The sequence below is a fragment of the Nerophis ophidion genome, linkage group LG15 (assembly GCF_033978795.1).
Source record: "Nerophis ophidion isolate RoL-2023_Sa linkage group LG15, RoL_Noph_v1.0, whole genome shotgun sequence".
NCBI classification, from domain to species: domain Eukaryota; kingdom Metazoa; phylum Chordata; class Actinopteri; order Syngnathiformes; family Syngnathidae; genus Nerophis; species Nerophis ophidion.
Genome location: NC_084625.1, coordinates 49419805 through 49434804, shown reverse-complemented (window position 1 = coordinate 49434804; position 15000 = coordinate 49419805). Strand labels below are relative to the sequence as shown.

The following is a 15000-nucleotide window of genomic DNA, read 5'->3' as shown; positions in this document are numbered from 1 at the left end:
CTGGAACCTAACCCAGCTCACTCAGGCGGAAAACGGGGTATACATATATATACATACACACATATACACACAACCTAAATACATACAGTATATACATTTATACACATTCATACATGTACAGTATATGTGTTTGTGTATATATATTTGGTGTCTATATATATATATAGACACATATGTATATATATATACATACATACATATACACACACACACACACACACACATACATATATATATATATATATATATATATATATATATATACACACACACACACACATATATGTATGTATTTATATATATATATGTGTGTATATATAAAATATATACATATATGTGTGTATGTATGTATGTATGTGTGCATGTGTATATATAAATATATATGCATACATGCATACATACATACATACATATATCGATTCGAATACAAATCGCGATTCTCACGTTTTGAGATTCAGAATCGATTCTCATTGTTAAAAAAAATCTTTTTTTTTTTTTTTTAAATCAATCCTACAAACTACTACATAGCAATACCATAACAATGCAAACCAATTCCAAAACCAAACCTGACCCAGCAACACTCAGAACTGCAATAAACAGAGCAATTGAGAGGAGACACAAACACGACACAGAACAAACCAAAAGTAGTGAAACAAAAATGAATATTATCAACAACAGTATCAATATTAGTTATAATTTCAGCATAGCAGTGATTAAAAATCCCTCATTGAAATTATTAGATATTTATAAAAATAATAAAAAAGAACAATAGTGTCACAGTGGCTTACACTTGCATGGCATCTCATAAGCTGGACAACACACTGTGTCCAATGTTTTCACAAAGATAAAATAAGTCATATTGCAATCATTTGATAAAACATTGTCCGTTACAATTATAAAAGCTTTTTTTTTTTAAATCTACTACTCTGCTAGCATGTCAGCAGACTGGGGTACATCCTGCTGAAATCCTATGTATTGAATGAATACAGAATCGTTTTGAATCGGAAAAATATCGTTTTTGAATCGAAAATCGCGTTTAATCGAAAAAAATCGATATATAATCGAATCGCGACCCCAAGAATTGATATTGAATCGAATCGTGGGACAACCAAAGATTTGCAGCTCTAGTGTATATATATATATATATATATATCCATCCATTTTCTACCGCTTATTCCCTTTCGGGGTCACGGGGGGCGCTGGCGCCTATCTCAGCTACAATCGGGCAGAAGGCGGGGTACACCCTGGACAAGTCACCACCTCATCGCAGGGCCAACACAGAGATATATATATATATATATATATATATATATATGTGCATGTACACACACACACACACACACACACACACACACACACACACACACACACACACACACACACACACACACACACACACACACACACAGGGTGCAAATTACGATTTTTTTTTATGCTGGGTGGACGCTTTTTGTAATATCCACAAATTGCGTTATATTGTCCTACGTGTGACCATGACTGTCCACATTTTGCATTGGTTCCATTTTCTTTTAGTTGCACCATGACTAGGGAAGGTTGTTTGCATTGGGTCACATAAGTGAATGCTATTTTTGGCTTCATTCAAAAGCATAATTGGTCATAGACCTGAATCACTCGTGTTGTCGACAACATGGCGACAAAGCAGCAGCATTAAACAAAAAATTGCTATCTTGGCGTCCACTGCAGTGGACATTTGTCTTTTGCATATTATTAGTGATCCCTCTGCTCCCCCAAAACAATTTTTTTTTAGAAATAGGCTAAAAACAAACATCCACTGCAAAGGATGCTAACATGTCAATGTTTTGCCACCTGAGAACCTCTGCAGAGGATTTTTGTGTTTTTGTTTTTGAAATGTCCACTGCAGAGGACGCCGTTTCACCGCAGGTTAACGTCCACTACAGTGGACATTTTCCTTTTGCACATCATTATGCAACCCCCCCAAAACATTTTTTTTTTTAAAAGGCTGAAAACAAATGTCCACTGCAGAGGACACTTCTCATGTTTTTTTTTTTTGACAGCGAGGCAGCGACACGCAGCGAGAGCGAGGAGGAAACGTGTGCAATCAAAAAAATAAATAAAATAAACTCACCACAGACGGGCACAGTCCAAAGATGGTGAGGGACAGGAAGGCGCGCAGGACGCTCAACAGGAGCCGCATGCTGACGTGGGTGCCACTTTTTCTCCCGACGTGCACAACCTGGCTGCGTTAGCGGACAGTTTCAAACGGCGGGGAAGCGAGCGCGGCGTCACGCCCACATCGGCTCGCTCGCCAGGGAGAGCGAGCAGGGGCGAGGGAGAGCGAGAGAGAGGACTGGCGGGCATGGGGAGGGAGCATCAATACTACTTCATTAATCTCATTATTTACCTAATGCAGCCATTCTCAAACGGTGGTGCGAGGGCTCCACCTAGTGGCAGGGCATGCATCCGGCAGTGCACCAGGAGGTTAACCCCTTTACTACTGGTACCCCAGGTGGCCGAGTACCTGACTGCCCCCTGGCCAGGGATACGGTGAATACCTCAAGGCAGAAGACGATAGATTTTAAGAACTACCACCACAGCTGCAATGGCGAAGAAGGCTGCAGCAGAAAAGGTCCCCCAGTCGTTTCGGACTCCATGCCACTAGACCCTGACCCGGTTCTGTCAAGGATCGCGTTGTGACTGCCTGTGCATCAGCCTCCCCACGTTAAACTACGCACACGCAGATGCATCCTTCATCATAAAGGGATACACCCCTTCCAGGAGGATCATCATACTCGTTTCGAGTGACAGCCGATGATGATGATTATTGTGGTGTGTGTATAAGGTAAGACGTTATCTGGTGTTTTGTTTCGCAATATTATGCAAAAGCCACTTTTCTTACCTTCTGGTACCTGCTGATCTGTGTTTGGGATCTGCATAAGTCTGTGGTCGATAAGCTTTTTCTTGTTATGGGATATTCATCCTCTACTGTTGCCATTTCTAATATAAAGTAGTGTGAAGTTCTTACTTAGATCTGTCAGTAAACTCGCCATGACAGCGCTAAAACATACCGGTGTCGTGAGTTGACATTATTCACCCAAGGAACTTTAGTTATTGGAGAGTTCCGGTCGGACGTTTTTTTCATGGGACACATTTCCGACGGATTAGGTTATTCCGCTCCGTTATTGACTGAATGTCATTAAAACAGTTAGCACCATCTTTTGACACTTCTTCCACTCCCATCCTTGCACGCTACACCGCTACGACAAAGACGACGGGGAGAAGACGGTAGATTTTAACGGCTGCGATGGACGGAAGAAGGCTGCAGCAGAAAAGGTCCCCCAGTCGTTTCGGACTCCATGCCACCGGACCCTGACCCGATTCTGTCAAGGATCATGTGGTGACTGTCTGTGCAACAGCCTCCCCACGTTAAACTATGTCACGCACAGGCATCCTTCATCATAAAGGGATACACCCCTTCCAGGAGGATCATCATACTCGTTTTGAGTGACAGCCGATAATGATGATTATTGTGGTGTGTGTATAAGGTAAGACGTTATCTGGTGTTTTGTTTCACAATATTATGCAAAAGCCACTTTTCTTACCTTCTGGTACCTGCTGATCTGTGTTTGGGATCTGCATAAGTCTGTGGTCGATAAGCTTTTTCTTGTTAAGGGACATTCATCCTCTACTGTTGCCATTTCTAATATAAAGTAGTGTGAAGTTCTTATTTAGATCTGTCAGTAAATTGGCCATGACAGCGCTAAAACATACCGGTGTGGTGAGTTGACATTATTCACCCAAGGAACTTTAGTTATTGGAGAGTTCCGGTCGGAGGTTTTTTTTCACGGGACACATTTCCGACGGATGAGAAGATGCTGCTTCGTTATTGATTGAAGACAAGTCTGAATGTAATTAAAATGGCTAGCACCATCTTTAGACACTTATTCCACTCCCATCCTTGCACGCTACACCGCTACGACAAAGATGACGGGGAAAACACGTGGAAGACGGTAGATTTTAAGAACTACCTCAACGGCTGCGATGGACGGAAGAAGGCTACAGCAGAAACGGACCCTGACCCAGGGTTTCCTGCAGCGCTTTGTTGTCTCAGGTGGACGCCTTAACAACAAAAAGCCACTGCCTAAACTTAAGTCCCCCCCCCAAAAAAATTATACATATACATACATACAAAATATATACACACACACATCCATCCTCTACCCCTTATTGGTCGCGGGGGGCGCTGGTGCCGCCTATCTCAGCTACAATTGGGCGGAAGGCGGAGCACACCCTGGACCAGTCGCCACCTCATCGCAGTATATATACATATATTTATTTATTCATTTATTTTAATTTTTATTTTTCCCTGTCCAGCTTCTCAGGGTCAGCATATGTCAGTCAGCATGTGGCTCCACTTTTAGCTTCTTTTTTTTTTTCAAACAATAACTGCAAACTCTTATTTACAGTAAGTCATTAATTTGACTTAGTCAAATTAATTGACTTTTAGTAAGTCAATATTTACTAAGTCAAAATAATGACACACTTATTAATATCTCAGGTAACTTGGACTGTTTTGTGTTTTGTTTTTACTTTACGGAAAAAAATAAGGAGGTATCTATCGAAGAACACAACCAAAAATCGTAGCGTTCTACACGCGACGAAGCAGGCCTACTTCACCACAGTCTATAGATCAGATGGGAGACATGATGGTGCCGACAGGCCAAGTTATGCCCACCCAGCCCCTTCCCCGTACTCGCCTTGCTTTTCTCTGAAGATTAAAACTAGAACAATTTTATTTTTATTGACTTCTATACTTTTGTGACATTTAATCAGGAACTTGCTTTGCAACACCCCCTTCCCCCTGGAGAGACACCACCTTAACTAACATTTTCTGGGGAAAACACTGCTGACCCTATTCTGTCAAGGATCGTGTGGTGACTGTCTGTGCACCCCAGACTAAGTCACGCACAGGCATCCCCCATAAAGGGATACACCCCCACCAGGAGGATCGACATACTTGGAGTGACTACCGATGACGACGACGCCAAAAACCTGATTCATTACTCAAGTACAGCATTTTTGTTTGGTTTCTATATTCTAACACAGTGTTAAAGTTAGTGTCCAAAATTTATATACTTGTTTTTGATTAATACTTAAGCCTACTATGCTACTGTGTTATGAGGGGGACAACATGCATTATTCACCTCATGTGTTGGAGATAGTCTCAACAGTTAGACCCGGGTCGTGTTTATGACGAGTTAAATAAAACCGTCAACTTGTTTTTGATGAATACTTAGGCCTACTATGCTACTGTATTATGAGGGGGACAACATGCATTATTCACCTCATGTGTTGGAGATAGTCTCCACAGTTAGAACCGGTCGTGTTTATGTCGTGTTAAATAAAACCGTCGCCTTGTTTTTGATGAATACTTAGGCCTACTATGCTACTGTATTATGAGGGGGACAGCATGCATTATTCACCTCATGTGCTGTGTTGGAGAAGGTCTCCACAGTTAGAACCGGTCGTGTTTATGACGTGTTAAACAAAACCATCGCCTTGTTTTTGATGAATACTTAGGCCTACTATGCTACTGTATTATGAGGGGGACAACATGCATTATTCACCTCATGTGTTGGAGATAGTCTCAACAGTTAGAACCGGTCGTGTTTATGACGTGTTAAATAAAACCGTCGCCTTGTTTTTGATGAATACTTAGGCCTACTATGCTACTGTATTATGAGAGGGACAACATGCATTATTCACCTCATGTATTGGAGATAGTCTCAACAGTTAGAACCGGTCGTGTTTATGACGTGTTAAATAAAACCGTCGCCTTGTTTTTGATGAATACTTAGGCCTACTATGCTACTGTGTTATGAGGGGGACAACATGCATTATTCACCTCATGTGTTGGAGATAGTCTCCACAGTTAGAACTGGTCGTGTTTATGTCGTGTTAAATAAAACCGTCGCCTTGTTTTTGATGAATACTTAGGCCTACTATGCTACTGTGTTATGAGGGGGACAACATGCATTATTCACCTCATGTGTTGGAGATAGTCTCCACAGTTAGAACTGGTCGTGTTTATGTCGTGTTAAATAAAACCGTCGCCTTGTTTTTGATGAATACTTGGGCTTACTATGCTACTGTATTATGAGGGGGACAACATGCATTATTCACCTCATGTGTTGGAGATAGTCTCAACAGTTAGAACTGGTCGTGTTTATGACGTGTTAAATAAAACCGTCGCCTTGTTTTTGATGAATACTTAGGCCTACTATGCTACTGTATTATGAGGGGACAACATGCATTATTCACCTCATTTGTTGGAGATAGTCTCCACAGTTAGAACCGGGTCGTGTTTATGACGTGTTAAATAAAACTGTCACCTTATTTTTGAGGAATACTTAGGCCTACTATGCTAATGTATTATGGGGGGGAAACATGCATTATTCACCTCATGTGTTGGAGATAGTCTCAACAGTTAGAACCGGTCGTGTTTATGACGTGTTAAATAAAATTGTAGCCTTATTTTTGATGAATACTTAGGCCTACTATGCTACTGTATTATGGGTGGACAACATGCATTATTCACCTCATGTGTTGGAGATAGTTTCCACAGTTAGAACGGGGTCGTGTTTATGACGTGTTAAATAAAACCGTCGCCTTGTTTTTGATAAATACTTAGGCCTACTATGCTACTGTGTTATGAGGGGGACAACATGCATTATTCACCTCAATTGTTGGAGATAGTCTCAACAGTTAGAACCGGGTCGTGTTTATGACGTGTTAAATAAAACCGTCGCCTTGTTTTTGATAAATACTTAGGCCTACTATGCTACTGTGTTATGAGGGGGACAACATGCATTATTCACCTCATGTGTTGGAGATAGTCTCAACAGTTAGAACCGGTCGTGTTTATGACGTGTTAAATAAAACCGTCGCCTTGTTTTTGTTGAATACTTAGGCCTACTATGCTACTGTATTATGAGGGGGACAGCATGCATTATTCACCTCATGTGTTGGAGATAGTCTCAACAGTTAGAACCGGGTCGTGTTTATGACGTGTTAAATAAAACCGTCGCCTTGTTTTTGATGAATACTTAGGCCTACTATGCTACTGTATTATGGGTGGACAACATGCATTATTCACCTCATGTATTGGAGATAGTCTCAACAGTTAGAACCGGGTCGTGTTTATGACGTGTTAAATAAAACCGTCACCTTGTTTTTGATGAATACTTAGGCCTACTATGCTACTGTATTATGGGTGGACAACATGCATTATTCACCTCATGTGTTGGAGATAGTCTCAACAGTTAGAACCGGGTCGTGTTTATGACGTGTTAAATAAAACCGGCGCCTTGTTTTTGATTAATACTTAGGCCTACTATGCTACTGTGTTATGAGGGGGACAACATGCATTATTCACCTCAATTGTTGGAGATAGTCTCCACAGTTACAACCGGGTCGTGTTTATGACGTGTTAAATAAAACCGTCGCCTTGTTTTTGATAAATACTTAGGCCTACTATGCTACTGTGTTATGAGGGGGACAACATGCATTATTCACCTCATGTGTTGGAGATAGTCTCAAGAGTTAGACCCGGGTCGTGTTTATGACGTGTTAAATAAAACCGGCGCCTTGTTTTTGATGAATACTTAGGCCTACTATGCTACTGTTTTATGAGGGGACAACATGCATTATTCACCTCATGTGTTGGAGATAGTCTCAACAGTTAGAACCGGGTCGTGTTTATGACGTGTTAAATAAAACCGTCGCCTTGTTTTTGATGAATACTTAGGCCTACTATGCTAATGTATTATGGGGGGAAAACATGCATTATTCACCTCATGTGTTGGAGATGGTCTCAACAGTTAGAACGGGGTCGTGTTTATGATGTGTTAAAACTGCCGCCTTGTTTTTTATGAATACTTAGGCCTACTATGCTACTGTATAATGAGGGGGACAACATGCATTATTCACCTCATGTGTTGGAGATAGTCTCAACAGTTAGACCCGGGTCGTGTTTATGACGTGTTAAATAAAACCGTCGCCTTGTTTTTGATGAATACTTAGGCCTACTATGCTACTGTATTATGAGGGGGACAACATGCATTATTCACCTCATGTGTTGGAGATAGTCTCAACAGTTAGACCCGGGTCGTGTTTATGACGTGTTAAATAAAACCGTCACCTTGTTTTTGATGAATACTTAGGCCTACTATGCTACTGTATTATGAGGGGGACAACATGCATTATTCACCTCATGTGTTGGAGATGGTCTCAACAGTTAGAACGGGGTCGTGTTTATGATGTGTTAAAACTGCCGCCTTGTTTTTTATGAATACTTAGGCCTACTATGCTACTGTATTATGAGGGGGACAACATGCATTATTCACCTCATGTGCTGTGTTGGAGATAGTCTCAACAGTTAGAACTGGGTCGTGTTTATGACGTGTTAAATAAAACTGCCGCCTTGTTTTTGATGAATACTTAGGCCTACTATGCTACTGTATTATGATGGGGACAGCATGCATTATTCACCTCATGTGTTGGAGATAGTCTCCACAGTTAGAACCGGGTCGTCTTTATGACGTGTTAAATAAAACCGTCGCCTTGTTTTTGATGAATACTTAGGCCTACTATGCTACTGTTTTATGAGGGGACAACATGCATTATTCACCTCATGTGTTGGAGATGGTCTCAACAGTTAGAACGGGGTCGTGTTTATGATGTGTTAAAACTGCCGCCTTGTTTTTTATGAATACTTAGGCCTACTATGCTACTGTATTATGAGGGGGACAACATGCATTATTCACCTCATGTGTTGGAGATAGTCTCAACAGTTAGAACTGGGTCGTGTTTATGACGTGTTAAATAAAACTGCCGCCTTGTTTTTGATGAATACTTAGGCCTACTATGCTACTGTATTATGATGGGGACAGCATGCATTATTCACCTCATGTGTTGGAGATAGTCTCCACAGTTAGAACCGGGTCGTCTTTATGACGTGTTAAATAAAACCGTCGCCTTGTTTTTGATAAATACTTAGGCCTACTATGCTACTGTGTTATGAGGGGGACAACATGCATTATTCACCTCATGTGTTGGAGATAGTCTCAACAGTTAGAACCGGTCGTGTTTATGACGTGTTAAATAAAACCGTCGCCTTGTTTTTGTTGAATACTTAGGCCTACTATGCTACTGTATTATGAGTGGGACAGCATGCATTATTCACCTCATGTGTTGGAGATAGTCTCAACAGTTAGACCTGGGTTGTGTTTATGACGTGTTAAATAAAACCGTCGCCTTGTTTTTGATGAATACTTAGGCCTACTATGCTACTGTATTATGGGTGGACAACATGCATTATTCACCTCATGTGTTGGAGATAGACTCAACAGTTAGACCCGGGTCGTGTTTATGACGAGTTAAATAAAACCGTTGACTTGTTTTTGATGAATACTTAGGCCTACTATGCTACTGTATTATGAGGGGGACAACATGCATTATTCACCTCATGTGTTGGAGATAGTCTCAACAGTTAGACCCGGGTTGTGTTTATGACGAGTTAAACAAAACCGTCGGCTTGTTTTTGATGAATACTTAGGCCTACTATGCTACTGTATTATGAGGGGGACAACATGCATTATTCACCTCATGTGTTGGAGATAGTCTCAACAGTTAGACCCGGGTCGTGTTTATGACGTGTTAAATAAAACCGTCGCCTTGTTTTTGATGAATACTTAGGCCTACTATGCTACTGTGTTATGAGGGGGACAAAATGCATTATTCACCTCATGTGTTGGAGATAGTCTCAACAGTTAGACCCGGGTTGTGTTTATGACGAGTTAAACAAAACCGTCGGCTTGTTTTTGATGAATACTTAGGCCTACTATGCTACTGTATTATGAGGGGGACAACATGCATTATTCACCTCATGTGTTGGAGATAGTCTCAACAGTTAGACCCGGGTCGTGTTTATGACGTGTTAAATAAAACCGTCGCCTTGTTTTTGATGAATACTTAGGCCTACTATGCTACTGTGTTATGAGGGGGACAACATGCATTATTCACCTCATGTGTTGGAGATAGTCTCAACAGTTAGACCCGGGTCGTGTTTATGACGTGTTAAATAAAACCGTCGCCTTGTTTTTGATGAATACTTAGGCCTACTATGCTACTGTATTATGAGGGGGACAACATGCATTATTCACCTCATGTGCTGTGTTGGAGATAGTCTCCACAGTTAGAACCGGGTCGTGTTTATGACGTGTTAAATAAAACCGTCGCCTTGTTTTTGATGAATACTTAGGCCTACTATGCTACTGTATTATGAGGGGGACAACATGCATTATTCACCTCATGTATTGGAGATAGTCTCAACAGTTAGAACGGGGTCGTGTTTATGACGTGTTAAATAAAATTGTCGCCTTGTTTTTGATGAATACTTAGGCCTACTATGCTACTGTATTATGAGGGGACAACATGCATTATTCACCTCGTGTTGGAGATAGTCTCAACAGTTAGAACCGGTCGTGTTTATGACGTGTTAAATAAAACCGTCGCCTTGTTTTTGATGAATACTTAGGCCTACTATGCTACTGTATTATGGGTGGACAACATGCATTATTCACCTCATGTCTTGGAGATAGTCTCAACAGTTAGACCCGGGTCGTGTTTATGACGTGTTACATAAAACCGTTGCCTTGTTTTTGATAAATACTTAGGCCTACTATGCTACTGTGTTATGAGGGGGACAACATGCATTATTCACCTCATGTGTTGGAGATAGTCTCGACAGTTAGAACGGGGTCGTGTTTATGACGTGTTAAATAAAACCGTCGCCTTGTTTTTGTTGAATACTTAGGCCTACAATGCTACTGTATTATGAGGGGACAACATGCATTATTCACCTCATGTGTTGGAGATAGTCTCAACAGTTAGAACCGGTCGTGTTTATGACGTGTTAAATAAAACCGTCGCCTTGTTTTTGTTGAATACTTAGGCCTACTATGCTACTGTATTACGAGGGGACAACATGCATTATTCACCTCATGTGTTGGAGATAGTCTCAACAGTTAGAACCGGGTCGTGTTTATGACGTGTTAAATAAAACCGTCGCCTTGTTTTTGATAAATACTTAGGCCTACTATGCTACTGTGTTATGAGGGGGACAACATGCATTATTCACCTCATGTGTTGGAGATAGTCTCAACAGTTAGAACCGGTCGTGTTTATGACGTGTTAAATAAAACCGTCGCCTTGTTTTTGATGAATACTTAGGCCTACTATGCTACTGTATTATGGGTGGACAACATGCATTATTCACCTCATGTGTTGGAGATAGTCTCAACAGTTAGAACCGGGTCGTGTTTATGACGTGTTAAATAAAACCGTCACCTTGTTTTTGATGAATACTTAGGCCTACTATGCTACTGTATTATGAGGGGGACAACATGCATTATTCACCTCATGTGTTGGAGATAGTCTCAACAGCTAGAACTGGGTCGTGTTTATGACGTGTTAAATAAAATTGTCGCCTTATTTTTGATGAATACTTAGGCCTACTATGCTACTGTGTTATGAGGGGGACAACATGCATTATTCACCTCATGTGTTGGAGATAGTCTCCACAGTTAGAACGGGGTCGTGTTTATGACGTGTTAAATAAAACCGTCGCCTTGTTTTTGATGAATACTTGGGCCTACTATGCAACTGTATTATGAGGGGGACAACATGCATTATTTACCTCATGTGTTGGAGATAGTCTCAACAGTTAGACCCGGGTCGTGTTTATGACGTGTTAAATAAAACCGGCGCCTTGTTTTTGATTAATACTTAGGCCTACTATGCTACTGTGTTATGAGGGGGACAACATGCATTATTCACCTCATGTGTTGGAGATAGTCTCCACAGTTAGAACGGGGTCGTGTTTATGACGTGTTAAATAAAACCGTCGCCTTGTTTTTGATGAATACTTAGGCCTACCATGCAACTGTATTATGAGGGGGACAACATGCATTATTCACCTCATGTATTGGAGATAGTCTCAACAGTTAGACCCGGGTCGTGTTTATGACGTGTTAAATAAAACCGGCGCCTTGTTTTTGATTAATACTTAGGCCTACTGTGCTACTGTGTTATGAGGGGGACAACATGCATTATTCACCTCATGTGTTGGAGATAGTCTCCACAGTTAGAACCGGGTCGTGTTTATGACGTCTTAAATAAAACCGTCGCCTTGTTTTTGATGAATACTTAGGCCTACTATGCTAATGTATTATGGGGGGAAAACATGCATTATTCACCTCATGTGCTGTCTTGGAGATGGTCTCAACAGTTAGAACGGGGTCGTGTTTATGATGTGTTAAAACTGCCGCCTTGTTTTTTATGAATACTTAGGCCTACTATGCTACTGTATAATGAGGGGGACAACATGCATTATTCACCTCATGTGTTGGAGATAGTCTCAACAGTTAGAACTGGGTCGTGTTTATGACGTGTTAAATAAAACCGTCGCCTTGTTTTTGATGAATACTTAGGCCTACTATGCTACTGTAATATGGGTGGACAACATGCATTATTCACCTCATGTGCTGTCTTGGAGATGGTCTCAACAGTTAGAACGGGGTCGTGTTTATGATGTGTTAAAACTGCCGCCTTGTTTTTTATGAATACTTAGGCCTACTATGCTACTGTATAATGAGGGGGACAACATGCATTATTCACCTCATGTGTTGGAGATAGTCTCAACAGTTAGAACTGGGTCGTGTTTATGACGTGTTAAATAAAACCGTCGCCTTGCTTTTGATGAATACTTAGGCCTACTATGCAACTGTATTATGAGGGGGACAGCATGCATTATTCACCTCATGTGTTGGAGATAGTCTCAACAGTTAGAACTGGGTCGTGTTTATGACGTGTTAAATAAAACTGTCGCCTTGTTTTTGATGAATACTTAGGCCTACTATGCTACTGTATAATGAGGGGGACAACATGCATTATTCACCTCATGTGTTGGAGATAGTCTCAACAGTTAGAACTGGGTCGTGTTTATGACGTGTTAAATAAAACCGTCGCCTTGTTTTTGATGAATACTTAGGCCTACTATGCTACTGTATTATGGGTGGACAACATGCATTATTCACCTCATGTATTGGAGATAGTCTCAACAGTTAGAACTGGGTTGTGTTTATGACGTGTTAAATAAAACCGTCGCCTTGTTTTTGATGAATACTTAGGCCTACTATGCTACTGTATTATGGGTGGACAACATGCATTATTCACCTCATGTATTGGAGATAGTCTCAACAGTTAGAACCGGGTCGTGTTTATGACGTGTTAAATAAAACCGTCACCTTGTTTTTGATGAATACTTAGGCCTACTATGCTACTGTATTATGAGGGGGACAACATGCATTATTCACCTGATGTGTTGGAGATAGTCTCAACAGTTAGACCCGGGTCGTGTTTATGACGTGTTAAATAAAATTGTTGCCTTGTTTTTGATGAATACTTAGGCCTACTATGCTACTGTATTATGAGGGGGACAACATGCATTATTCACCTCATGTGTTGGAGATAGTCTCAACAGTTAGAACGGGGTCGTGTTTATGACGTGTTAAATAAAACCGTCGCCTTGTTTTTGATGAATACTTAGGCCTACTATGCTACTGTGTTATGAGGTGGACAACATGCATTATTCACCTCATTTGTTGGAGATAGTCTCAACAGTTAGAACCGGGCCGTGTTTATGACGTGTTAAATAAAATTGTTGCCTTGTTTTTGATGAATACTTAGGCCTACTATGCTACTGTATTATGGGGGGGAAACATGCATTATTCACCTCATGTGCTGTCTTGGGGATAGTCTCCACAGTTAGAACCGGGTCATGTTTATGACGTGTTAAATAAAAGTGTCGCCTTGTTTTTGATGAATACTTAGGCCTACTATGCTACTGTATTATGAGGGGGACAACATGCATTATTCACCTCATGTGTTGGAGATAGTCTTGACAGTTAGAACGGGGTCGTGTTTATGACGTGTTAAATAAAACCGTCGCCTTGTTTTTGATGAATACTTAGGCCTACTATGCTAATGTATTATGGGGGGGAAACATGCATTATTCACCTTATGTGCTGTCTTGGAGATAGTCTCCACAGTTAGAACCAGTCGTGTTTTTGACGTGTTAAATAAAACCGTCGGTTTATGACGTGTTAAATAAAACCGTCGCCTTGTTTTTGATGAATACTTAGGCCTACTATGCTACTGTATTATGAGGGGGACAACATGCATTATTCACCTCATGTGTTGAAGATAGTCTCCACAGTTAGAACAGGGTCGTGTTTATGACGTGTTAAATAAAACCGTCGCCTTGTTTTTGATGAATACTTAGGCCTACTATGCTACTGTATTATGGGTGGACAACATGCATTATTCACCTCATGTGTTGGAGATAGTCTCAACAGTTAGACCCGGGTCGTGTTTATGACGTGTTAAATAAAACCGTCGCCTTGTTTTTGATGAATACTTAGGCCTACTATGCTACTGTATTATGAGGGGACAACATGCATTATTCACCTCATGTGTTGGAGATAGTCTCCACAGTTAGAACTGGTCGTGTTTATGACGTGTTAAATAAAATTGTCGCCTTGTTTTTGATGAATACTTAGGCCTACTATGCTACTGTATTATGAGGGGACAACATGCATTATTCACCTCATGTGTTGGAGATAGTCTCCACAGTTAGACCCGGGTCGTGTTTATGACGTGTTAAATAAAACCGTCGCCTTGTTTTTGATGAATACTTAGGCCTACTATGCTACTGTATTATGAGGGGACAACATGCATTATTCACCTCATGTGTTGGAGATAGTCTCCACAGTTAGAACTGGTCGTGTTTATGACGTGTTAAATAAAATTGTCGCCTTGTTTTTGATGAATACTTAGGCCTACTATGCTACTGTATTATGAGGGGACAACATGCATTATTCACCTCATGTGTTGGAGATA

The 15000-nt window shown here is 40.8% G+C and overlaps 1 protein-coding gene across 2 annotated transcripts in view; it reads right to left on the bottom strand.

Moving 5' to 3' along the window:
- olfm3a (olfactomedin 3a) overlaps positions 1-15000 on the bottom strand; it is a 67066-nt gene that overhangs the window by 47624 nt on the left and 4442 nt on the right. The window contains exon 1 of one of the 2 annotated variants that reach the window (XM_061922334.1): positions 2108-2237. The exons of the other annotated variant lie outside the window; for it this stretch is intronic. Coding sequence (XP_061778318.1) covers positions 2108-2176 — 69 coding nt within the window. The 5' untranslated portion in view covers positions 2177-2237. Of the gene's footprint in view, positions 1-2107; positions 2238-15000 lie in introns of those variants that run through there. 2 annotated transcript variants of the gene reach the window in all.